Source organism: Nymphalis io, chromosome 23, assembly GCF_905147045.1.
Source record: "Nymphalis io chromosome 23, ilAglIoxx1.1, whole genome shotgun sequence".
Classification (NCBI taxonomy): Eukaryota; Metazoa; Arthropoda; class Insecta; order Lepidoptera; family Nymphalidae; genus Nymphalis; species Nymphalis io.
The window spans coordinates 1,624,764-1,650,312 of NC_065910.1; the positions used below are offsets into that span (position 1 = coordinate 1,624,764).

The 25,549-nt window shown below is 33.6% G+C and overlaps 3 protein-coding genes across 10 annotated transcripts in view; 2 read left to right on the plus strand and 1 right to left on the minus strand.

Moving 5' to 3' along the window:
- The first annotated feature begins 660 nt into the window (after positions 1-660).
- LOC126777681 (homocysteine-responsive endoplasmic reticulum-resident ubiquitin-like domain member 2 protein) lies at positions 661-10,216 on the plus strand. The gene is made up of 4 exons (XM_050500813.1): positions 661-1,056; positions 6,181-6,620; positions 7,210-7,431; positions 8,124-10,216. The coding sequence occupies exons 1-4, from the start codon at positions 922-924 to the stop codon at positions 8,371-8,373; spliced, it is 1,047 nt and encodes a 348-aa protein (XP_050356770.1). The 5' UTR covers positions 661-921; the 3' UTR covers positions 8,374-10,216.
- A 376-nt stretch (positions 10,217-10,592) lies between these two features.
- On the minus strand, positions 10,593-16,010 carry LOC126777661 (TIMELESS-interacting protein). The gene is made up of 5 exons (XM_050500782.1): positions 15,622-16,010; positions 15,085-15,231; positions 12,856-12,992; positions 11,925-12,118; positions 10,593-11,337 (listed from the first exon to the last, which is right to left on the minus strand). The coding sequence occupies exons 1-5, from the start codon at positions 15,758-15,760 to the stop codon at positions 10,614-10,616; spliced, it is 1,341 nt and encodes a 446-aa protein (XP_050356739.1). The 5' UTR covers positions 15,761-16,010; the 3' UTR covers positions 10,593-10,613.
- A 392-nt stretch (positions 16,011-16,402) lies between these two features.
- The window catches only part of LOC126777622 (protein lingerer-like), a 31,082-nt gene continuing 21,935 nt past the window's right edge, over positions 16,403-25,549 (plus strand). For 5 of the 8 annotated variants that reach the window (XM_050500705.1, XM_050500713.1, XM_050500708.1 and 2 more), the window contains exons 1-6: positions 16,575-16,726; positions 19,203-19,348; positions 20,722-20,796; positions 24,278-24,400; positions 24,905-25,016; positions 25,340-25,504. In XM_050500705.1, coding sequence (XP_050356662.1) covers positions 19,241-19,348; positions 20,722-20,796; positions 24,278-24,400; positions 24,905-25,016; positions 25,340-25,504 — 583 coding nt within the window. In that variant the 5' untranslated portion in view covers positions 16,575-16,726; positions 19,203-19,240. Of the gene's footprint in view, positions 16,535-16,574; positions 16,727-19,202; positions 19,349-20,721; positions 20,797-24,277; positions 24,401-24,904; positions 25,017-25,339; positions 25,505-25,549 lie in introns of those variants that run through there. The other 3 variants (XM_050500706.1, XM_050500707.1, XM_050500712.1) reach the window with 3 other exon arrangements.

Consider the following 25,549-nt stretch of genomic DNA (forward strand, 5'->3'; position numbering starts at 1 on the left):
TTACTAATGTTTATTACAAACTATTATTGATAAGTAAACGAATTCAAATTAATGTTTTTTTTAATAAAATAAAAAAAAAAAACTAAGTAAAGCAATATCATGTAACATTAAATAGGTTCAAATATTAATATTTCAATAAAATAATAATCGTTGATAAAAAATTAATGGAAAGTGTAAACCTTATAATAATACAATGATTTTAAAAGTTACTTTAAATTGTGCCTATTACTTTTTAACTACATAATTGCTAAACTTTCTTTTGTCCCTATATGAAATATATATATTTTATGAAAATTACGGTTTAGATAGATAGAGCATTTTTTCACAGATTATGAACCTATATAAAATTCTATAACAGTTAGAATTTTGCCATTTTGTAGTAATCTATTTTTACTAATTCAACGTTGTATATAAATTGGGTATTTTTAGTAAAAAAACTGTTTCCCTAATTAGATTTTGCTTAATATACACGTTATTCAAATTAAATACAATATTCTTGCGGTAGAAACTTTTTTTTAACAAACAACCAATCATATTACCTTTATACATAAGTACGGTGGTTTAGACCAATCACAAAAGAGACTTCACATCAACGAAAACAACTAACTACTATCTCAAATTCATATTCGTTACTGGACCAATGAAAAATGGACAGATAATTTGATGGCAAATTGACAAGTACTCGGATCTCTTAAATTATTTTAGCTAGTATTTATTTACGTATAATCCAATTATATTTGATCAGTGACGATTCCTGTCCTGTGTTGATAACAGTCGTTCCACAGTGCCATTTAATTTGACTTCTATTACATCATACAAATAATATTTGTACGATACGAATTCTATTTGATAATACAATACAGTGCTTTAATTAGTGTTTTTTTTTGGGTTATTATCTACCAGTGTGACAATTGATCAAAAATGATACCAGATAACGTGACACTGATTGTAAAGGCGCCTAATCAGCAAATTGAAGATCAGAATATTGAGTGCGAGTCTTCATGGACAGTCAGACAGCTCAAAGGACATCTAGCTGAAGTTTATCCTAGCAAACCGGTAATTATTTAATTGATATCGTTCCTCAGATACAAACAGTAAAGGTTAAAGTCTAATAACAAAATAAATAAATTCGTATTATCATAAACTCTTACGTTATTCCTATCACATCTGATCATAGAACTATTTTATAATACATTTACATTGCTACTTTAAAGTACGAAATTTCATTTAACATAAAGGCAACTTGAATAAAGAATACTTTTGATATATTTTTTATATATAATATAGGATCTATAACAGTATTAATAGAAAAAAAAATCATCAATATGACGTAATATGTTATATGTATTATATTGAATAATACATTATATGCGAATCAATATTAAAAATAGTAATGATTACTGTACAAATTGTGACTACATTGAATGGTGACAATAATAATAGCAATAATTCAACTTTAAATCGGAATTCTAATTCCCTTAGCCAAAAATGAACCTCCTGTCCAGTTATGTCACAGTAGAGGCAGGTAGTTTACTGGTGGTAGGGCTTTGTGCAAGCTCGTCTGGGTAGGTACCACCCACTCATCAGTAACATATTGTTGTGTTCCGGTTTGAAGGGTGAGGGAGCCAGTGTAATTACAGGCACAAGGGACATAAAATCTTAGGTCCCAAGGTTGGTGGCGCATTGGCTATGTAAGCGATGGTTAACATTTCTTACAATGCCAATGTCTAAGGGCATTGGTGACCACTTACCATCAGGTGGCCCATATGCTCTATCGCCTTCCTATTCTATAAAAAAAAAAGAGTCGTTAAAATCGGGCAAAACTGTTAAGTATTATAATAATAAATGAATAATTTAAAAATATATAATAACTAAATAAATTATGAAATGCTAGTCAATAATAAAAAAATAAAATATCTTGATATTATTGTTATTTATATTTTTGCATAAAAAAATGGCAGTATAAGCATTTTCCAGAAGTCTATGTTAGCCATATAATGATTAAGCATTTTTAAAGTGGATGTAATAATAATATTCTAAACAATTACTTGCATTGTGTGCAGTACTAGATGTACTAGATGTGTAAATAAAGTCTTCATTATTAATTTTGGTATGTAATAAATCATAGTTAAAGACTTCCCAGAGTAACTCAACGATATGTTCAATAATAAAATATATATTATACATGAATATTTTTTATCTTCTAAGATAGGTACCACCCACTCATCAGATATTCTACCGCAAAACAGCAGTACTTCGTATTGTTGTGTTCCGGTTTGAAGGGTGAGTGAGTCAGAGTAATTACAGGCACAAGGGACATAACATCTTAGTTCCCAAGGTTGATGTTGCATTGGTGATATAAGCGATGGTTAACATATCTTACAATGCCTATGTCTAAGGGTGTTGGTGACCACTTACCATCAGGTGGCCCATATGCTGGACCGCCTTCATACTCTATAAAAAAAGAAAATTCTTTTCTTGTATGTCTTGAAAATGTAAATGTCTTTTAAACGTCATTGTAAAATATGGAATATTTTTTTGTATTTTAAAGTAATTTTAATTAATGATAATATGTCATTGTTTATCTAATTATGAGCCTGTAATCTTCAATTTTTATCAAGCTTATGTCCAAGTTTGCGTTCTTTATTTAGTGACCAATAATGTTCAAGGTTGATGAAGTAATTGTTAAAGGTAATAATTAGCTTGTACATAATAAAATTGGAGACATCAATTAGTTTTGAAATAAAAACTGAATACAAATCAAAATTATGTATTCAGTTTTTATGACTCAAATCATTATCTTCTTCTATGGAATAACAATTTCCCACACACTAAGACAGCCAGCAGATAACTCTTGTGAGGTACCAACTTCTTTGTTAGGAAGATTTTGCTCCGAAAATAGGTTTAAAATATATCTTGTATTAATTGTTGTATAAACATTTGTTTTCCTTTACTGTTATTGTCCATGAACTTTAACTTGACTTAGGCTCAAAGTAATGAACCCATGTCTTATTCACAGTCACAATCAACTCTAAAAACAATGTAGGTTCCTCACTACATAGCTCAGAAGGGCCTATATGTGTCAATTTGCTGTTGCTCTTGATGCGTGTGGTATTCTCAGGCATTGACTGTCTCGTTGGTCTAGTGGCTTGATATAAGGCCGCAGACCCGGAGGTCCTGGGTTCAATTCCCAGGTCGGGCCAAGCAGCCCGGAGTCTGGAAGTTGGAATTGTGTACACTCCCGTGCCTCGGAAAGCACGTAAAGCCGTTGGTCCTGCGCCTGAACTCTTTCCGGTCGTGTCGGATTGCCGTCCCATCGGATTATGAGAGTTAGGGAATAGAGAGTGCGCTTGTGTTTGCGCACACACTTGTGCATTATAATATCTCCTGCGTAGTTGGCTAATCTCTCTTGAGATTGGCCGCCGTGGCCGAAATCGGTCTGGAGGACATTATTATTATTATTATTCTCAGACATATTGCACTAACATAGTCATCTCAATGACAATGTCATGATTATCTTAAAGAATACTTAAAATTATAGTGTCTGATACTCCCAACTAATGCTAATAGTTGTTTCTTTTTGAGACAAGCATCTTAATATAATACTAAATTTCTTCTCAATCGACCGTCTAGGGCGGAGGTCATCTTAAATTTAATCTTGAACTTTTTTAAATAAATCATGATTTTTCGAGTCTAACACTGAAACGAAAAACTCGGTCGGTAACTAAAATAGCCAATACTTATTTGAAAGTTTAGTTTTTTTTTATACCGTCAGTCCAGTACACAAAGGAAAACGAGGAAAGAAAGGTAAGGGAAGATGGTTTTGAAATAGGAAACTTATTACTTCAGTGCTATACGAGATACCGGACGCGCTACGCGTTACAGTATCAAAATAACGTATTGTTTGTTGTTTTAAAATGCCATCCTATGTGGTAATTGTAAACAATATTAAAACCATTTATAATTTTGTTACCAATATTTTTATTATCTGTTATGTGATGCTAAATTGCGCTCTCGCTAACTAGACTATAACAGATTTGAACAAAAGGTTTCATTTATATTTATTGAGCCCCTTAATATGATACTCCATTATGTAAAAGACAAGGTCACGCACACATCTATGTACGCGGTGCTTTATTTTGTTGAAAACTTCATGCGTGCGCGCTGTCATACTTCTTCTATCGGACCCATAGAAGAAGGATGACATCTGAGAAATATAGAAATTAGAACTTTTTTGTATTAAAACATTACACAATAGATGAAAATGTTGTAACTTAAATTCAACTATGAAACTTTACTCTCAAGGCGTCCAAATCAGTTTCTCTTTAAATAAAATCATTAATCAAGAACCTTGAAATACGTCTTTAATTTTTAACTGTACATTTTTAATATGTTTTTAATAAATATTATCGCTTTTTGTTGATAACAACTAACAACCTAACAGTTTGCGATCGTAAAATATTGTTTAATGTTGGCTAGTATTTAAAAGAAAATTCTAGACGTGCGTCGGCTTTATTGTACAAAATATTGTTGCACGCACATAGTGAAATTGTATGATGTAGGTATAGTCCAATAATGATAACAAATGTTTATACTAACTTTCACTTTGTATTTTAAAACGTAAGTAAAAATTTAATAAAGTTAACGGCTAAAAAACTAAGATATTTTGTCTCACACAAAATAAAATATTATTAGATTAAATTTTATTGTATCGTTCGAGGGATATGGGTAAACCATATTGGATTAAGTAGAGAAAGTTATCACTGATTGTAGATTTCCGATATCTTTTGCTTCAATCCTTTGTAGTGCATCGTACCACGATGCGATATTTTTTTATTATGTACTTTAGTACCAGGCTTTGACTGTCCCACAGCTGGCCTTTAAGGCCTCTCCTCTCCTTTGGGAAGGGGTGGTAGGTAGGTTTTTCACGATGTTGTCCTTCCTTTGAGTTATAAATACAAATTAAGCACATGACAATTCAGGTTACCCGGGTTCATAGCGTGGATCATCGGTTAAGATTCACGCGTAACAACAGGCCTAACTCGGATATTGCTTTTAAGATGATATATATATTTGCATATCTTTCGTCGTCGCATCACATGATGCAACGTCGTATTTTCGTCCTTATAAAAGAAAGGAAAAAAAAGTACTACGATTCATAATAACCAAATTTCATTAATCGTGTAATAATTGTGGTTTCGGAAATATTTCAGTCAATATTTAGTGCTCCTTGATCCTAATAAGTTCTTGACCTATTACAAAAGGATGATGCAATCGGGAGAAAACGTTGCTGTGTAACGTTAAATAAACGTTGATTGTTAACAGCTGCTGTTTGACACCGTCACAAATGTGTTTCTCTCCCGCCAATAAATGCCGCGGGGCATTAAGTCCCTAAGTGTATGATATGAGCCTTTGAATAGATAGAGATAATGTACGTATTTCGCTGGCGGCATTAATTCCCTCATCCGTTTATCTAACTATCGACTTACGGATCAAAGGTTATAACTATAACTAGTTTTTATATATTTGTGTCGTATTACAAGTTTAAACAATAAATATTAGAAAAAAAACACTCGTCATTTTTAACATACCTTTATGCTTAATGGTTTTTTTTTTTTTTTTAAATAAACCATGTTCTGTCTTTATTGCTCTAAAAACGTAACTTGTGTGAAAGAAAAAGACATATGTATTTCTTTAAGGTCCATCTAGTATTCTCACTTAAGCATCTTGATTCAAGGAAATTATTTTATCTTATATAAACCGTTTATTGATGAAGGTTAAATATTGTATAACTTTTAGCTATACATGTATCTTAAATGTAAAGGCATATTGTATATATCGATGGGAGGAACTGGCAGAGGTCCGTGCCAAGTGGCGACGCCTTATTCACGAAGGTCAATCAAAGCATGACGATGCCTGGTTTAAATTACTAAAATATAAACGCACTAGGCGTCATGAGCGGGCTTCAAACCCCCGCCCATCTGGGGGCGCATACACTTGTCGGGAGTGCGGCCGAAGGATCCTCTCTCGCATTGGTCTCTTCAGTCATGAACGCAAGTGCCTTCGCGATGCTGCTTAAATCATCTGTCAAAGATGCAGAGGCATATATGATTGTATACATACCGACATATATCTATAATAAAAGGAAAATAGTCTGTAGCAAAGAATTTTTATTTTCAGAAAGCAGACGAGCAGAAAATCATCTATTCTGGACAGTTGTTAGAGGACAACGCCATTCTAAAAGACGTACTCAGAAACTATGAGAGTCAAATAGCGCATACTATGCACTTAGTTTGTTCATCCAAGAGAATGCAGGAAAATACACCAGAAGCACACAAGACGGACGGTCTACGGCAGAGAAACGTTACAACAGAGAGTGCCCAGCGCCCAGCCGAGACTACACCTAGACCGGAAATGAGGCAAAACGATCAAAACCACACGGTCGAAATGCAGAACTATCTAACTTCCTTCGTTAACAACTACGGAAGGGTACCGCCGTACCCTAATTACAATTTTGGAGGTGGCTATCTCCCTGTTCCGAATGATCCGGCATCAATGGCGAACCATATGCTGATGATGCAACAAGCATATATGCAATATATGCAGCAATATGCCAACATGTAAGTAGAAAATTATTAATATTAAAAATCGATGATTTTATTAAACATTATTACCACTCAAGCTAGAACAGTATTATAAATAAATAACAACAACATACTTAGAGGATAAATCCATAGAATTTAATTATAAATCCATACAAATCCAATTGAAACCTGTTTGATTTGAGTCATGGAACGTTCAGGTATCTCATGAAATATTGAAATTGATTAGTTTTTTGAATTGAGTAGAATTAAGAGTAAAATAATGTTAAAAAAACCACTTGTTTTTAGAAGTTTATACTTAAATCTGGTTTGAGCAAGTAAAAACGTGTTTCTAAATTGTAAGCCAGTCCAACCCTACCATTTGATTTGAAATTAGGCATACAATTGGCATAAGAATAGTTTTTTTTTAACAAAAATAGCTACGAACTTGCTCCTTGTTGAACTACTGGGTTCACTAAACATTATTTTAACGCTTACGCAGACTCAATTAAATAATACTTCAAGTTCAACCTTACTCTATACCAAGTTCAGAATCGATTTAGTGACTTAGCTGTGAAAGCTTAACAGACAGTTTTGGACATAAATTTAAATACAATCCAATTATCAGGAGACAAGCAATGGCTCCAGACACACCAACTCCACCAGCAACCGAAACCCCACCACCACCAGCGGAAGCTCCAGAGCCAGAACTAGATGATGGTGCAGCGAGAGACTGGCTGGACCATTTGTATGCGGCTTCAAGATTTGCGATACTCTTGTCATTATTCTGCTTATACGGAAGCCCTGCGAGACTCTTGCTCGTTATATTGTTGGCCGCAGCGGGTTATTTGTAAGTAAATATTTAATTAAATCACAATTTCAATAATAATCTTATGATCCAACTGGGGCCAGAAAACTGTTGTAGACATTCTTAAGTACTAATCAATTACTAATTTACTGGTGGTAGGGCTTTGTGCAAGCTCGTCTGGGTAGGTACCACCCACTCATCAGATATTCTACCGCAAAACAGCAATACTTGATATTGTTGTGTTCCGGTTTGAAGGGTGAGTGAGCCAGTGTAATTACAGGCACAAGGGACATAAAATCTTAGTTCCCAAGGTTGGTGGCGCATTGGATATGTAAGCGATGGTTGACATTTCTTACAATGCCAATGTCTAAGAGCGTTGGTGACCACTTACCATCAGGTGGCCCATATGCTCGTCCGCCTTCCTATTCTATAAAAAAAAAAAAAAAATCAATCAGGTTAGAAATTATTTTTTCACGTGCAATATGTTACACTTAGACATATAATTATATTTAGCTTTTAAATGCATTATATTAAAAAAAAACAAACTCAAATTATACCTGGCAACCCTTGGCAAAACTTACAAAATCATGACACGTGATTGTAACAGAATATAATATCATAACAGCAACATAACAAAATGATTTCATATTTCGTTCATAAAATGGTAAAATGAATATTTAGGCAACAGTACGCCACTTTTATTCTGTAATTAAAAAATGACAATTTTATTGCAGACATCAAATCGGTTTCTTCCGCGACCTCAACGTGAATCCAGTAAATAACGGGCAACGCCGTAACGAGCCGCGCAACGGACAACGGAACGAACCGCAGAATAACGATGATCAGGAACCAAATCAGGAAACAATCAGTCGACAACCGAACGAACAGCAGGAAAATGATAACGACAATCAACAATCGTTGCTAGCGGTTACTTGGATGATATTCACGTCATTTTTCTCTTCCTTAATTCCGGATACAAATTAAAGTTTTTTTTTATGATATCGAATCAGATTTCTCAACACCTGTGAAGTATTTTAAAAATGGAATTTTTAGACTTCATATTAATTTCACATTGAGACAAAAATAACTTTTTAATATCACTCACTTGCTTGCCTAACTGGATGAATGGCCAGTTAAACCGTATTTTCCTTTACAAAAATTGTACATGTAAGGATGTTGTAAGTTGTAGTATCTTCTTGTAAACCTCCATATTGTATATGTCATAGAGTAATTGTCAAAGCCGTGTTATGTCATTTCGCTAGTGAAATTGAAATTCTATAAATTAATAATTTAATAGTAGCAACATTCAATTGACGTAGAAGCTTCAGGCGATTTGATTGGTCAATTATTGGCTACTATGACACTTGTGCAATTTATAAAATGTCAAGAGTGACATTAACGGCGGACCAGTCAGCGGACACATCTATGAGCCCCGATGGTCTGAACGATGATGTTTATTTTATGAAATTTTCAAACCCCATGAATTCTAATGTAACGACACTATAGCGTCCATTTTTATTTGTAATCATTATTCAAATTAATCTGGTCCGTGATATTTTATCAAATTAAAAAGGTAGGCAAAAATACACGTAACTGGTATTTTATGAGTGTAATTATTTTATTTTTTATTATGTAAAATGTGAAAGTCTTAAGCTTTCACATTTTTCTGTCATATCCGATATATATGAGAGAAATAAAATCAAGCGTATATATATAGTCGTAGTATACTCTTAGACAGAGTTATTGAAATTTTCATTACTCTTGCTTTAGCTTGATAAAACAGGCGGGCTTGATAAAATGGTCTGTTTCAGACCATTGAATGAGGATATAAATCCATATAAGCAAGAATTTTAATACAAACATGGCAAAACTTATTGATTATATAATTAATGGGTTAAAATACTGTTTTATTGACATTTATAATCTATCATCATCATCTGCGGTCGCTCCGAATTCAGTGGTAGTTAAGCCTAATAAAAAACTGTAATATCAAGAAATATAATGGTTGTATGAACTGACGTTAAACCAAATATTAATTGTATATAACTTATGTAAACTTAGTTTAGCTATTAGGATTACGTATATTTTGATGATATTAAAAAAAATATGTACAGAGGAAATATAATTTTGTCCTTTTGTAAATATTTTTGTGATCGTTTTTGCTTTTAAAATTTGCCATTTATTAATTATATGGTATATAGTTATCTTGTATTAGGTATATAAATATTGAAACGTTTATGTAATTGTAGATTTTAAAGTATTATATAGTAATGAGTTAATAAAAAAAAAATCTTTGTTTATAAACGGTAATGTTTGTTGAATATAAAATTTGATGTTAAATGTAATATTTAATATTGCTTTAACATTATTTAAAATAATATAATAGCTTAAATATTTTTGGAATTGCACGATGGTTAGAAAGTTGTAAGATTTACTTATGATTCAAATGGATTTAGTTCAGTCGCTTAAAAAAGGGTATTGAAAGGTGGTTTGATTCTGTTATTTCTGTTACATGATAAAATTATATAGTAATTTGACTTATCAACTCCTCACCTACCGAGCCTTGGGTAAACATATTAGAGAAAAAAAAGCTTGTAACCAGCCTGTGTATAAAAGGAATTTTACATTTCCATGATTTTAGTTAAATATTGTTTTATAAATACATAAATCTATACCCAGTTTTTATGTTATACAAAGATCACGCATTTTGTAATATAATTAAGGTTATTTATGTAAACGATTTAAGAGCATGCGAAATGAAATCATAATCATACTGTGATAAGTTCTGTTTTCGTTTGCAATCTCGTGAATAAATTTCTAAAATTGACATACTGTTTTTTTTTTAAACTATTCGTCTTTTTATAAGATTGTAGATTATGAAATATTAAGATGTATTATGCTTCACGACTCGGTTCCGATTTGTCTGCAGGGCTAAGGCCTCTTGCCTTAGCCCAGCAGTGGACTTAGCAGGCTGTTAATATACAGATATTAAGTATATTTTAAAAGTCTAACTAATAAAAAAAAATCTATTTTATTTAAAAGATAAGAGAAAAAAAAATCTATCAAAATTGACTTAAGGACTTAACAATTCTGTAACAAAATCACAACATTTTAATGGTTTGCCATACTAACATGTTTGTTGCTAACTAGTTGTAGAATGCAGTATAATACAGCACCAATTACTACTTAATAGACAAAATTGATTAATTTTTCAAAGTTTTATTTTAGAAATCATCACTAAAATCAACATCCATTAAATCTTCGACAATTCCAACATCATCATTTTGATTTCCAACTGTATCTTGATTCATATTCACTTGATCTCCATTTGTATTTTTACTATCATCTTGAGCTCCAATTTTATCAATGTCTGTTTCTTGTATGTTGGTTTCAGTAGTTTCTGAATCATTAACTTCACTTTCAATTAAATCATGTTTTAATTTATTTACATCCTCAATATTATTGGCTGGAATTTCTTCAATTTCACTCTCAATGTCATTATTATCAGTTTGATTAGGAGATGTAGTTTCTACCGTATTGTTGATAGAATTATCTCTCTTTGTACCGTTATCCATTGGCTTATGTATATGTACATCTGCTGTAATAGACTCATTCACTAATGTTATTTCATCTTCATCGGAACTATCAATAACATTAGATCTATTATGTCTTCTAATTGGTATTTCTGTATTCACCTCGACTATTTTATCTGTATTTTCATTTATATTCATATTTTCAGTATTCTCATTAACTGTTACACCATTTTGTACGTTCGATATTTCTTGAACACCCGTGTTCTGAGTTTCCGATACATTAATATTTGCATTTGAAAGATTTTTAAGTCTTGCTAAACGTCTTTCTTCGGCGATTTTTCTGTTCCTCATCATCCTTTCTCTTTGTTCCTCGCTGATGGATGGTGACGATGTTGCTTTTGGCATAGTTAAAGATCTAGAACAATATTTTGAAGATAAGTTTATAAAAAAAGGGAAACCAATTTAAAGTAAAAGTTGGAACACATTGAAAACCTAAGGAATGAATAACTAACTTATTACCATTCAAATGTCTATAGACACAAGGAATTACTTATTATATGGTGGTAGGGCTTTGTGAAAGCCTATCTGGGTAGGTACCACCCACTCATCACTTATTCTACTGAAAAACTTACTACTACTGTTTTGTTGTGTTCCTGCTTAAAGAATGAGTAAGCCAGTCTAACTACAGGCTCAAAGGGACATAACATTTTAGTTCACAAAGTTGATTGGCGCATTGGTGATTGGCGATGTAAGGTACGGTTAATATAACTTAAAATGCCACTGTCTATGGGCAGTTAACCATTTACTATCAAGTGACCTAATTGCCTGTACGCCTACCTTTTTTATTAAATAAATATATATTGTCAGGTACCTTATTTGCAATTACTTTATATAAGAAAATGAAACTGCGTGCAACAGAAATCTTTAGCATGAATAATATATCACTCATAAGATATATAATATAGAAATAATTATATTATAGAAGTCATTCTAGTTTCTTACTTGATTTCTTTAATGGGGCTAAACGGCACTTTCTTAACTGATCCTGGGGCGGGAGTTGACCTTGCCAACTCTATTTGTTGTTGTAGCAATTTGTCAAATTCATCCTCTGGGGGTGCTTCCTCATCACTAGAATCCTTCTGCACCACGGTTTCTTCAGTCAGATATTGATCTGTTCTTATTTTCTGGAGATGTACCTGCAATCATTTTTAAGAGCCTATACTACCATTGACTTTAAAAGAAATGACTGGTAGTGGGACTTTGTGCCGATCCATATGGGTGGGCCACCCAGCTCATGGTTGATACTAATCATCTATACTCTATTTAGCTGTGTAGTAAGGGATTTAAATCTGCTGAATTTGATGTATTTAGTGTACTTATTAATTATTCATCTTGTGATTGTTGAATATCCATCACATGTATAATATAACATATATCTACCATCAAACAGTGTAGCAGCACAGTGGAATAATAATAATATCCTAGGACATTTTTCACACACGGCCATCTGATCCCAAATTAAGCTTGTACAGAGCTTGTACTATGGAAACCAGACAACTGATATACTACATATACTATTTTTCTTTTGTAAATACATACTTATATAGATAATTACACCCAGACTCAGGCCAAACAGACATGTTCATGCACACAAATATCTGTTCTGGGTGGAAATCGAAACCACAACCTTGGGGGGGGAAAGGTAAGCAACCATCAACCCCGCCAACCGGCTCGTCATTAATCAAGTCATCATCATATTTTAAAATCAAAGCAACAACTTTATCATATAGATTTTTTTTATTTAAATGATGATGATGGTTGTACCTACCCAGGCAGGCTTTAACAGAAAGTCCTACCACCATGTAAAGTAAGTATCTGAAGTTTTGTATATTTTATTCAAGTTAGACAAACAGTATAAACAAACTTCACAAACCATAACAGGTCGTTTTTTTCCCAGTGTTTCAATTTTCTTCAGGCAATCCTCAAACTGAAACTTAGGATATAACCTGTAGGCCCAGTGCTCTAGCTTTTTGAGTACTAAATCTAAATCCTCTTTTTCATGTCCTTTACCTGTTAAAAAACATTCAGAATTATTTTTCTTATGAAGTTTAGAATTTGCACAACCTAACGGTGCTTCCTGAAAGACCAGGCTTCAGCTTGGAAAATTATTGATGCGAAAAGTATATGTTTTAACTCTTGTAATAATTATAAATGTTTAAAGGCTTTGTCATATCAGGATAGCAGTTATGCTATCCTGATATGACAATGGTATAGGTAGTTACCTAAACGGCAATCTTAAAATTTAGAGCCGTTAACACATGTGTCTTAACTAAAGATTGTTATTTGAAACCCCGACAAACACTATTGAGCTTTCCTATCATGTTTAATTTGTGTTGTGATGAAATCAAATCAAAATGATTTATTTAACATTGAAGCATTACACTTGCTTATCGATAGTCAAACCAGAAACTATCACCAGTGAAACCAGTGTCCCTGGTTAAATTCTACCATATGTATAAATATTTCAGTTAAGTAGATGGAATGAACATTACACCTTCTTTGTAAGGAGAGATACTTTTGCAGAGCATAAGAATATTTACAGGCTGTAAATTTGATATATATAAGTAAATTTATTTAATAAACATTTAACACACTTTTTTTAACTCCAATGAATATATATATATATTTTTTTGTTTTTTACAAATAATAGGCAAGCGCTTGACCATTGACTTGCCATATCTTAAGCAAAGTCACGGTCTAGCATGTAGCACACCTGCCCAGAAGGAACCTGTTTACCCTGGATATAAAGATACCAGATGTTTAGAGCAACCAGTCATCTTGCTTAACGGCGCACCTTTACAGGTGGTTAACAAATTTTGCTACCTTGGGTCGCATTTGTCGAGCAATCTCTCGCTTGATGCAGAGATCGACTTCCGCATCGGCAAAGCAGCCTCTACGTTCGGGAGGCTCTGTTCAAGGGCTTGGGATAACAGACACCTTACGGTAAAAACGAAAATACTTGTTTACCAATCATGTGTCCTAAGCACACTCTTGTATGGAGCAGAAACGTGGACAACGTACGCAAAACAAGAACGCCGACTAAACACATTTCACTTGCGCTGTCTTCGGAACATTCTGGGCATCACATGGCAGGATCGCGTGACAAACGAGTCTGTTCTAGGCGAGGCACAGCTGCCTAGCATCATGGCCATTCTCAAAAAAAAACGGTTACGGTGGCTGGGACACGTGCATCGAATGGAGCAGACCCGTCTTCCAAGGCAAATACTACTGGGAGAGGTTGTGGATGCAAAGAGGTCTGTTGGGCGGCCTATGCTCCGTTACAAAGATTGCGCTAAGCGTGATATGGTTGCGTTTAACATCCCTAGCAATCGATGGGAGGAACTGGCAGAGGACCGTGCCAAGTGGCGACGCCTTATTCACGAAGGTCAATCAAAGCATGACAATGACTGGTTTAAACTACTAAAAGAAAAACGCACTAGGCGTTATGAGCGGGCTTCAAACCCCCGCCCATCTGGGGGCGCATACACTTGTCGGAAGTGCGGCCGGAGGATCCTCTCTCGCATTGGTCTTTTCAGTCATGAACGCAAGTGCCTTCGCGATGCCGCTTAAATCATCTGTCAAAGATGCAGAGGCCTATTATTATTAAAGATACCAACATTGTACCTATCAGGAAATATGGACTCAGGCAAAACATTCCACAGTTTCGCAGTGCAAATAATAAAAATAGATTCAAAGCACTTCGTACGTAGGTGGGGAAGTTCCACTGAGTACCTTTGGCGCTTTGGTCCCATTTGCCTGGCTGTTCGATAGTAAAGTGCAGAAGGAATTAGTTCATGTAATTCCTGTGCACATTCTCCAAAAGTATCCGATAGAAGACTAAAGGGATGCCACCACACTATTATATTTAAAAAAAAAAATACACACAAGATGGTGTATTGTTATCACTATGTCTTTGGTCTTATTTATGTATCAATTCATCCCCATTCAACAAAAACTTGAAGTCCATGCAACAAGTAACCAAAGACAATTTAAAACTTTTTAACCATTTTAGATATTCCTAACATGTTGTTTATATTATTTTTATTATTACATACTTTTTTTATTACTATCGCTTTTATTTTGATTGATGACATGACTTTACCTTTAAATTTGAAATCCTTGAAATGTTCAGGTATAACTTGTATACCTCGAGGTCCAGTGAGCCTCGCTGGGTTTAAAATAAACCTTGGATTTTTAACTACACGTCTGGTCTTTGTGGTTGTTGGATCAACTCTTCTTTTATCTTCCTCTAAAATAAAAACAAAATATGTAAATAGGTAATTAATAGGAAATATTTAGCTTTTATTTCATTTTGTGGGGCAAGATATTGATACTTATTTAATTACAATCAAATGGCTATTATTTGAGATGGCTAATTCATTTATAATAACAAGAAAGTTTATTCCTTAAAAATGACAAATACCACGATAGAAGAAAAGCTTTTATAAAAGGAAAAGGCTTCCTTTTCCTTCTTTTTTATAAAAGCTTTTCTTTTAAAGAAGGAAAAGGCTGAGTATCTTCATACTCAGCCTTTTTTGCTGTTTATTCCTCTGTACAAATACTGCCATTAAAATGTAGGTTTATCTATGTTGGAAAGAGTTTTTAAGTGTAACTGTGCTAATAGCAGAAATAGCTCTACCTGCTTCGTCTTCTTTTTCGCTATTTTCATCGCTATCTGAACGAGGTCTTCCTTCAAATTCGTCACCTTCTATAACTCTTTCTAATTCCTGGGCTTCATTTGCCTCATCTTGGAGAAAAACATCCTCCAGAAGTGACATATTAATTTAGATGTTTCAGGTTAAGTTTGATCAGTTCTTTAAATCCAAAATCCCAAATACAAGATGCCAATCGTAAACTATAATAAATACTTTAACCCAATACGAATAAATATCTTTAGTCTGATTTCTAAATTATTGTGAAAATAAAACTTTGCTTGAGAGTTTTGACATTCACAATTCACATTAAATTTTGGCGGTCAGCTCCAGTCCAGTAGACAAACAGTGTTAACTGTCAATATCATATGTCATAATGTCAGTCACATCACAGTCACAGGTAAGTGAGGTCAGAGAACTTTATAGTTTCTGTTTTTATAAATTGTAGATAAAATATAATTATTTTTTAAAGTTAGACAAAAATTTATTTATACAATAATCTTTAAAAAAATTAATATTTGCTCAAACTAGTATGAATCAATAAATGTATTCAGAACTTGGGCAATTAAAACTTGTTTTATTTAGTTTCATAGTTATCATTATATAATTTTAACTAAATTACATGGTTTTTCTTAAGATTGATATTTTATTTGATATATGTGAAAGTATGCTACCTTTTTAAACATTAAAAACATAAATGCCTTATCAAATGCATATCAATTGTTATGCAATAAAAAATTGGCAATAAATCTGGCCATTCTTTGAATCGTAATTGTGAACATGGTTCACCACTAGTAAGTCACGTGACCAGCTTGCGTTTTGAGAGCGCATTCACAGGTATGGAAATTCGTAATTTTATTAGTAATCGCGTTGTATTACGGATAAAACAATAGCTTTAAGGTAAATTTTTAAGTCTAGGCTTGAAACTGTGTTAATGAGTGTATAATTAAGGTGTAAAATGGTGTCGTGCACGTTTATTTCGTTAACAAAGACTGACATTTTGATACCAAGAAAGGTGCTTCAGGAATGGCGTCCCCCACATGTGCCGCCTATTGAATTTCGTCTCCTTTGGAAGTTTGAGAAATTGATGACGTGAGCTCTCGTATACGTGCCAGTGTGCAAATGCATTAATATTGATTGTGTTCGATTATTAATCATCACACTATAGAAATTCAAATTGGTATCGCCCTTGCCACTTACAATGAATCATTCTCCCGATTTCAGCGAAAAGTAACGCAAAAATCCATTTTATTCGCACACTTAGGCATGCTTATAGTTAATATTCGTGGTGTCAAGATTTTTCCCTCAGTTTAAAACAATCATTAGACAATTATCCACCAAACTGTTTTGTTTATTTATTTTTCGATTACCGCTTTCATACCGATTGGCGGTTCCTTCCGTGAAGTGGCTTTCAGTTAATTGCTCGATGTATGATTTAGTTATTTTTTATAACGTTGAATCTAAGATTAGAGAGACTATATACCTTATATATCTTTACTATTTCAATTTTAAAAACATAAACCTTTATTATGTGCTTAAATAAATTTTTAAGTTGTTTTTGTTTGTCCTTAAGTATTTATATTCAATATTCTAAATCAGAATAAGTGGCATAGTATCCTGTGGGCTATAAATCATTTAAATGTTATTAGTTGATATATCAATGTGTTAAATAAGATAATAATTAAATATTTAGCATTAGTTATTCTTTTTTTATGAATATTTTTAATACATATACTAAAATCTAAACTTAAATACTGTTTTTTCTTTTTTTAAAATGATTACAAAGACCATTTTAGATTTGCTTAAAAAGTGATGTGACTTCACTATTGTTTTTATAACAATATTTTCTTTTGATGTTCTCAATATTGCTCCATTGTGTGATATTTTTTGCAGAAAGAGCTTAACAATAAAATAAACATTAAATTGTCTTTGGTTAGTTAAATTTCTTTTGGTAAATATTAATATCAAGATGAAATGAAATTATTTATCATTTACTTTACTAAATTATCATACATTTTGGTTACACTGATTGAATTTTAATAATAGTTTTTAATTTATTATGACAATAATATTTTATTTCAATGATTTTCATGGCAATTTCTATTACACAATAAATATTAACAATATTTTTTGTTTTTCATAGGCTTATCAAAAGTTCAATAGTTTTAGCACATTTCAAATTCACATGCATTTATTAAATCTCTTCATTATGCATTATTAATATATATATGTATATATTTTTAATTTGCATAATATAGATTTATTTAAGTCCTGTAAATTACAAGTGTTTGGCTTCATTAAAATTTGCCAATTACCATAATATTATGAGCGAATTCATAGTAGTATAACAGGAATAAAATAGTTACCTTGTAGAGTGGAGTAGATAGGAACTCATCTGAATCTCCAAAAAGTGTAAATACATACCCTTTTTATGATACTACACAATGTATTTGTTAGTATACATTTTTGACTCAACTAACCATTACTTTTAATAATAGAACAGTTGTTTTGAATAGCTTATTAAATATTTAGTTTTTATACCCTATTAAGTTAACTAGGATTAGTGAGACTATTGTTAAAATTATATATGTATGTTTAAGTAATGTCTGTTTAGAGTTATTAACTTATTACCGGGTAGGATTAGTGGGACATTGGTCGACTTGATTTGAATAACAATAAATAAGTAAATTAATAAGCATATACTATTATATATTGTCTACTTGACAAGGCTTATAATTTTAAAATACAATACAATACAATTTGTATCATATGGATATTTTTTTTTAAATACAGATACAATTTTCTACCTCAAAACTATAATATGTGTTTTTGGTATGAATATTAGGATGTATAGAATGATGTTATTGCCCTATCCAATCGTACGTTTGTGTGGGTTTAGTTTACTGGCCAATTTTTAAGGAAAATGTTGTTCAAACTTATTGTACTGGTGATACAATATATACATAGGACTCTTTATACATAAAGCAGAATTTATTTATTGGTGGTAGGGATTTATTTACTAATGTGCAAGCTCATCTGGGTAGGTACCACCCACTCATCAGATATTCTACTGCAAAAAGTGGTATGGTTGTGTTCCGGCTTGAAGGGTGAGTGAGCCAGTGTTATTACAGGCACAAGGAACATAACATCTTAGTTCTCAAGGTTGGGGGTGCATTGGAGATGTAAGCGGCGGTTAACATTTCTTACAATGACAATGTCTATGGGTGATGGTGACCATTTACCATCAGGTGGTCCATATGCTCGTCCACCTTCCTACTCTATAAAAAAAGCCTGATAGCATTCTAAATGTATTTCGGTATACCAACTTGTTGTTATTAAGGTTTCAATTTAATATGTATAAGACTATACATCCACTTACCGGGCCGATTGCAGAATGCCTTAAGTTTCGCTGTTCATGGTACTAACCAGATTATTTACAGGGATAAATAATGTTAATACTAGGTATTATATACACTGCACACACCATGCATTCATTTTTAAACTCAAGTTAATCATTTAGTATTATGTAGTTTTGTTTTCATTTGTTTTTTTGTTTTCTCTTTTCCAGCTGCTTGTAAATAGAGGCTGTAAATATAGCAGATAAAGATGAGTTTGGGTGCGCGCGCCACCAAGGGTGGTGCGAAGAAGGATGGGAAACAGGACAAAGGCAAGGCCGCAGAAAAGCCTCAGCCTAAGGAAAAGACGAAACCACAGGTAATTTTTGTTTTTTAAATCCTATCATCAACATCAATAATGTTGTGATGAATGATAATTGCTCTTTTGAAATTTCTATCATCGCAAATGACAAATGAAATGTTTGTATTAGCATAATTGTGTTTAAGTATATATGAGTAAACTATTGTAATATTATTGTACTTTTTAAAAGACAAATTTAAAATAAGCATATTATGTTTAAAAAAGTAAAGATTTATTAGAATATGATAAGAAACGGAATAAATAAAATATTATTATATCACTGTTGCAAGAATATATTAGCACAAAATTATAATAAATTCAATAATGTAATTGTACATTTATTTAGGCAATATATATGTTTTGTATTTTTCTCTTTGTGGTGTGATGTACAATAAAAGTATTAAAGTAATGTGTATTTGCACAAAGCTCTTGACTCTGACTGCCTCTTTTGTATAGTGGCTAGTTTATAAAGCTCGACGTCCAAGTTTTGACCACTGGAATCCGGAGCTGAACAGTCGCTTGTAAAGCCTATAGCCCAGCTGCCCCATTTAACAATGAGAGTGGGTAAATAGAGAGTGCACTTGGGTTTAGGTTCACACTTTTGTACTATAATATTTCCTGCACAATTGTCTACAGCCTTTTCCGACTATAACAAGAGTAATGAACGAATTTTAATATATAGACTCATTATTACATTTCTTTATAATATACTTTAATATTAAATATATAATAGTATCCTGGGATATTTTTCACATCTGATCCCAAATTAAGCTTGTACAGAGCTTGTACTGAGTTTGTACTTTGGAAACCAGACAACTGATATACTACATATACTATTTTTCTTTTGTAAATACGTACTTATATAGATAATTACACCCAGACTCAGGACAAAGAGACATATTCATGCACACAAATATCTGTCCTGGGAATCGAACTCACAACCTTCGGCGTGAAAAGCTCGGCTCGGCTCGTTATAATTTTGACATTGAATTGAAATGATTATTATTATCATTGTAATGAAATCTATGGTTTCATTACGGATCAGTGAATAAATGGCGTTTTGAATGTCGCCGTAGTTTTCGTAGGAATTTTTGTAGTAAAATAAAATGTATATATTCCTATATAAGTGGTTAAGTGAATAGTGTTGTATTAATATAAATAAGGATACATTAATCAAGAACTCTTTGTAGTGCATAATATATCAGAACTATAAACAAATCGCAAGGAAAGTGTAAATCTATGTTTTGCTTCTTTACTCCTGTTATTGGAATAGGGAATAGAATCTTCGAGATCGGTTACCATTGTCCAAAAAACAATAAGAAGGATATTATTTACGCAACATTAATATTATTTTCGTACAGTATAAAATTGGATACATTTAATTGTTTCAGGCAACCACAGAACAACTTCGTATGGCAAATATGATCGACTGCAAAAGCGAAGATCCGTCTGACGTACGAAGAATGGTGAGTTTATTGTAATCATTATAATTTCTAATTATATACGGGAAAGTTTTTTTTTTTTTTTTGATATCCTGGGACATTTTTCACACACGGCCATCTGATCCCAAATTAAGCTTGTACAGAGCTTGTACTATGGAAGCCAGACAACTGATATACTACATATACTACTTTTTCTTTTGTAAATACATACTTATATAGATAATTACACTCAGACTCAGGATAAACAGACATGTTCATGCACACAAATATCTGTCCTGGGTGGTAATCGAACCCAAAACCTTCGGCGTGAATGGCAAGCATCCACCAACCACGCCAACTGGCTCGTCAAATCGTTCGCGTACAATGGAGGCCGTTTACCCGTTACATATTACTCGTGTTTAATATCAAGACTGATTATACAGCGTGTTTCAATAGTTACATCTGCTTATACAGCGCTGTATAATACAAAGCCTTATATTTATAATTTTTTTTTTTTTATAGAATAGGAAGGTGGACGAGCATATGGGCCACCTGATGGTAAGTGGTCACCAAACACCCTTAGACATTGGCATTGTAAGAAATGTCAACCATCGCTTATAGCCAATGCGCCACCAACCTTGGGAACTAAGATTTTATGTCCCTTGTGCCTGTAATTACACTGGCTCACTCACCCTTCAAACCGGAACACAACAATATCAAGTATTGCTGTTTTGCGGTAGAATATCTGATGAGTGGGTGGTACCCAGACGAGCTTGCACAAAGCTCTACCACCAGTAATTATAATGCTTACTAATATTGTAAATGCTAAAGTGAGTGTGTTTTTTTGAAAAGCTTTCACGTCTTAACTACTCAAGCGTTCTTCACGAAATTTTGCGTACACGTTGTGGAAGATATAGGAAAGGATATAGCGTACCTAACATCTCCCCTCTCCCTCACACGCGGTCGGAAATTAGTATTTTGTAATTGCGCACGGATACCGTTCGCCTCCAACGCGAAGCGGTGTGCTATTGCTAAGGGTTCTATTTTATCGGAATTCAATGAACTATTTAATTTTCTTGTTTATAGTTTAATTTAGTCAATAAAGTGAAATAATAATATCTTAAACCAAAAGAGTTATCAATGACTATAGTTAGTGAAATCAGTTGCCTTGGAAGCCTTATGTTAGTAAATACGTCTTCTAGTTTTAATTACAGGCACAAGGGACATAAAATCTTAGTTCCCAAGGTTGGTGGCGCATTGGCTGTGTAAGCTGGTTAACATTTCTTACAATGCCAATGTCTATGGGTGTTAGTGACCACTTACCATCAGGTCATATGCTCGTCCGCCCTCCTATTCTATAAAAAAAAAAGTATGACACGCATTAATCTTCAATACTTTTAGCAATAAAAAGTAGTAGTAGTGACTTAACAAAAGTTTGCCCATGGATAGGGGCAAGAAAATTGGAAATATTATAAAAACTTTTGAAAAATTTTGTGATAAGTTAACATTTCCGTAAAGTCGTTGCTGAACCTTGTGTGCCGGTTTGTAATATATTACTATTAATTTGAAATAGTTGACGAGTATCCACTCGATAAGTTTCCTATAATGGTTATAAAGAAATAAAAAATGTCATTGCAATGCTAGCTATTATTAATTTAAAACATTTAAATATAAGACTTTTTCGAGGTATTCGAGCTGAAACTATACAATCTGTGTATGAAATTTAAAGATAATGGTTATTTTATGATTCTGTGATCCCCCCGTCCTAAAATAAAGAATCGATATTTTGTATAGAAGTATATTAGTAGTGTTTTTATTTGTTTGTTAGTTTATATCTCCAATTACAACCACGATCAGTACAATTATCCGCGAAATAGATTAGCGTAGCCGTAATGGCTAAGCGTATTCTGTAAACTATTCAAAGGATGTAAAAATTATGATAAAATAAAATATACCTACGAAATTCTTTCATTTTACGTATCATTTTAAATTTGTAAAGTTCTTAATTTTAATAATACTATTTATATTAGCTGTTACTTAGTTGTACGTGATGTTTGCTGTGGTTTCCTGAAACTGAAGGAGCACATTGACTTATAACTCGCTTTATTTATTTAAAGCTTGTCATGTGTTGAGATCCTTTTGAAATAAAAAATAAAAGGGAAACAGTAAATGTCTGCAGATTAAATTTAAATTGCATGGCTTGGCAACTTACAGTAATTTATAAAACAATGTTAAATTTATGATATGAACACATAAACTGCATAAACTATAAAAACAATGCAATGTGTATATGTATATCGTTGTTATTTTATTCTTGACAAGTTAGTATAATAATAAGTGCAATATTTCGATAGTTAACTGAAAAAAAAAATCTCCAAAAAACTGATTCAAAAATGAGTTTTTTTTTCTTAATTAGAAAAAAAAAATACTCTTAAAGGATACAGATTCATTGTATAATAATCTGTCAAACAAAGACATGTGTAATTATTGAGATGAGCACCCCAGCTCGCATCATATTGCATTTATAGGTAAAAAGAAACTGTATATATTATTATGAAATATGAGACGAATATAAACAATAGAAAAACTTGGCTACATAAACATTTACTGGTGTTAAAGCTTTGTGCAAGCTCGTCTGGGTAGGTACTACCCACTCATCAGATATTCTACCGCAAAACAGCAGTACTTGGTATTGTTGTGTTCCGGTTTGAAGGGTGAGTGAGCCAGTGTAATTACAGGTACAAGTGACATAACATCTTAGTTCCCAAAGTCGGTGGCGCATTGGTGATGTAAGCGATGGTTGACATTTCTTACAATGCCAATGTCTAAGAGCGTTGGTGACCACTTACCATCAGGTGGCCCATATGCTCGTCCGCCTTCCTATTCTATAAAAAAAAAAAACCATAATAACAAATGAAAATAGAGCAACTACTATTTGCTTATGAAAATATTAATACACTTATTACAAAATAATATTATTATATGGTCAATTAAAAAGAACGGAGCAATTCTTATATTCGTTGTGTTATAATTCATCACATACTCGAAAGGTTAATCATTCTGTGGGAACCTGCATTTTTAACAGACAAAACTCTGCCACACATATACACTAAGAAACTTTCCTTGGAGGAAACTTATGCCAAGATGTGAGATGTTTATGGTATGTTGTTTTGTTTTATGCTAAAGAAATGTGCTTTTGGTGGTGGGGCTTTGTGCAAGCCCGTCTGGTTAGGTACCACCCGAACATCAGATATTCTACTGCCAAACAGCTGTACTTTGTATTGTTGTGTTCTGGTTTGTAGAGTGAGTGAACCAGTAAACCTAAAGACACAAAGGACATAACATCTCAGTTTCCAAGATTTTGGCGCTTTATCGATGTGATGTTAATTTTTCTTATAGTGCCAATTTCATAGGGCGGCAGTGATGACTCACCATCATGCAGCTCATTGCCAGTGTGCCTACATATTTTCAGTAAAAAAATATCAATAATAAACAGTCTGCTCAAATGATGAACTATTTGTTAAAGGTTACCGAACTCATGGATATGACTCGACGTACCGAAGAAGAGGTCTGTTCAGCACTACATGACACCAACAACGACATGGCAGCTGCTTGCAATCTTCTGTACGAGGAGAGTCAGCGGATACAGGTACGTTTATTTTATATTTCGCACGGGATTAAGCCAACAATAGAGTTATATTATTTTTAATGAACAGCTATATAAGCAATAAAGAAATAAGAGACAATATAGGCCTGACTTTATCTCTTTCCCTGTATCCAGCACTTTTAACCAAGCCATGCTGTTTTGGATACCTTTGAAAATGGTATGTTTTATTAATTAATTAATATATTATAAACTGTAGCTAATAACTATAAAATTGTAGCCAGAAAAGCGCCCGAACCGACGATTTTTTTTGCGATTGCTCAGGCTACATGTGAAAGTCACGTATTAAAATGGAATGAATACCTAAAATATATATATATATTTGGATTGTATTGGACACATGGAAGGAAACAATACAATGCCCAATTGATCTCATATATTATTATTTTTGCTCAGTTTTCTATTACAACTTGACAAACTTATAGTTTTAAAGTAGTTTTTTTTTCGCGGTCTGCAAATGAAATATATCTATTTATTTTGTTCGCTCAGGGTGAATGGCAAACCAGAGAGAAGAAGAAGAAAAAGCCCGCTTCGACCGCCGGCAACGGAGACGTGGAGGCGCCGCGAGACACCGCCCGCAGCCGCTCCGGGCCGCGCACACGTCAGTACTGACTCCCGCGCCCGGCGGCGCATCTACCCAGCTCCTGGGTTCGAATCCCGATTTGGACCGAAAAACTACTGGGATTTTCTGTTAAAAAATTCGCATCCCCCGAGGAGCCCGGTCGGGGCGAAAAAACATTTATAATACTATGTTTAAAAAAAAGCAAACCGAGTACTCCAAGCAGCACTAAATTTGAACATAACTCGATTAAGTCGAACCGGAGAGTTAATCCCAAAGGAGAATTCTTCTAAAAAATTGTCGCTCCTCAAATACCCCGAGTCGGGAACGCCGGGCGCAGGTGAACAAAGTAGCGTTTCCCGCAGGACGCGGCGAGGGCGAGGGCGGGGCGGCGCGCGGGCGCGGCGCGGGGCGCGGGCGGGGCGGCGCGCGCGGCGGGCGCGGCGCGGGGCGCGGCGCGCGGCGGGGCGCGCCGGCCCGCGCGCACGCGCCGCGCGACGGCGCCGACTGGCCGCACGCGCCCGACACCGGTCACTGATATATTCCCTTTGCTTTCATTTATTTATCAACAACCG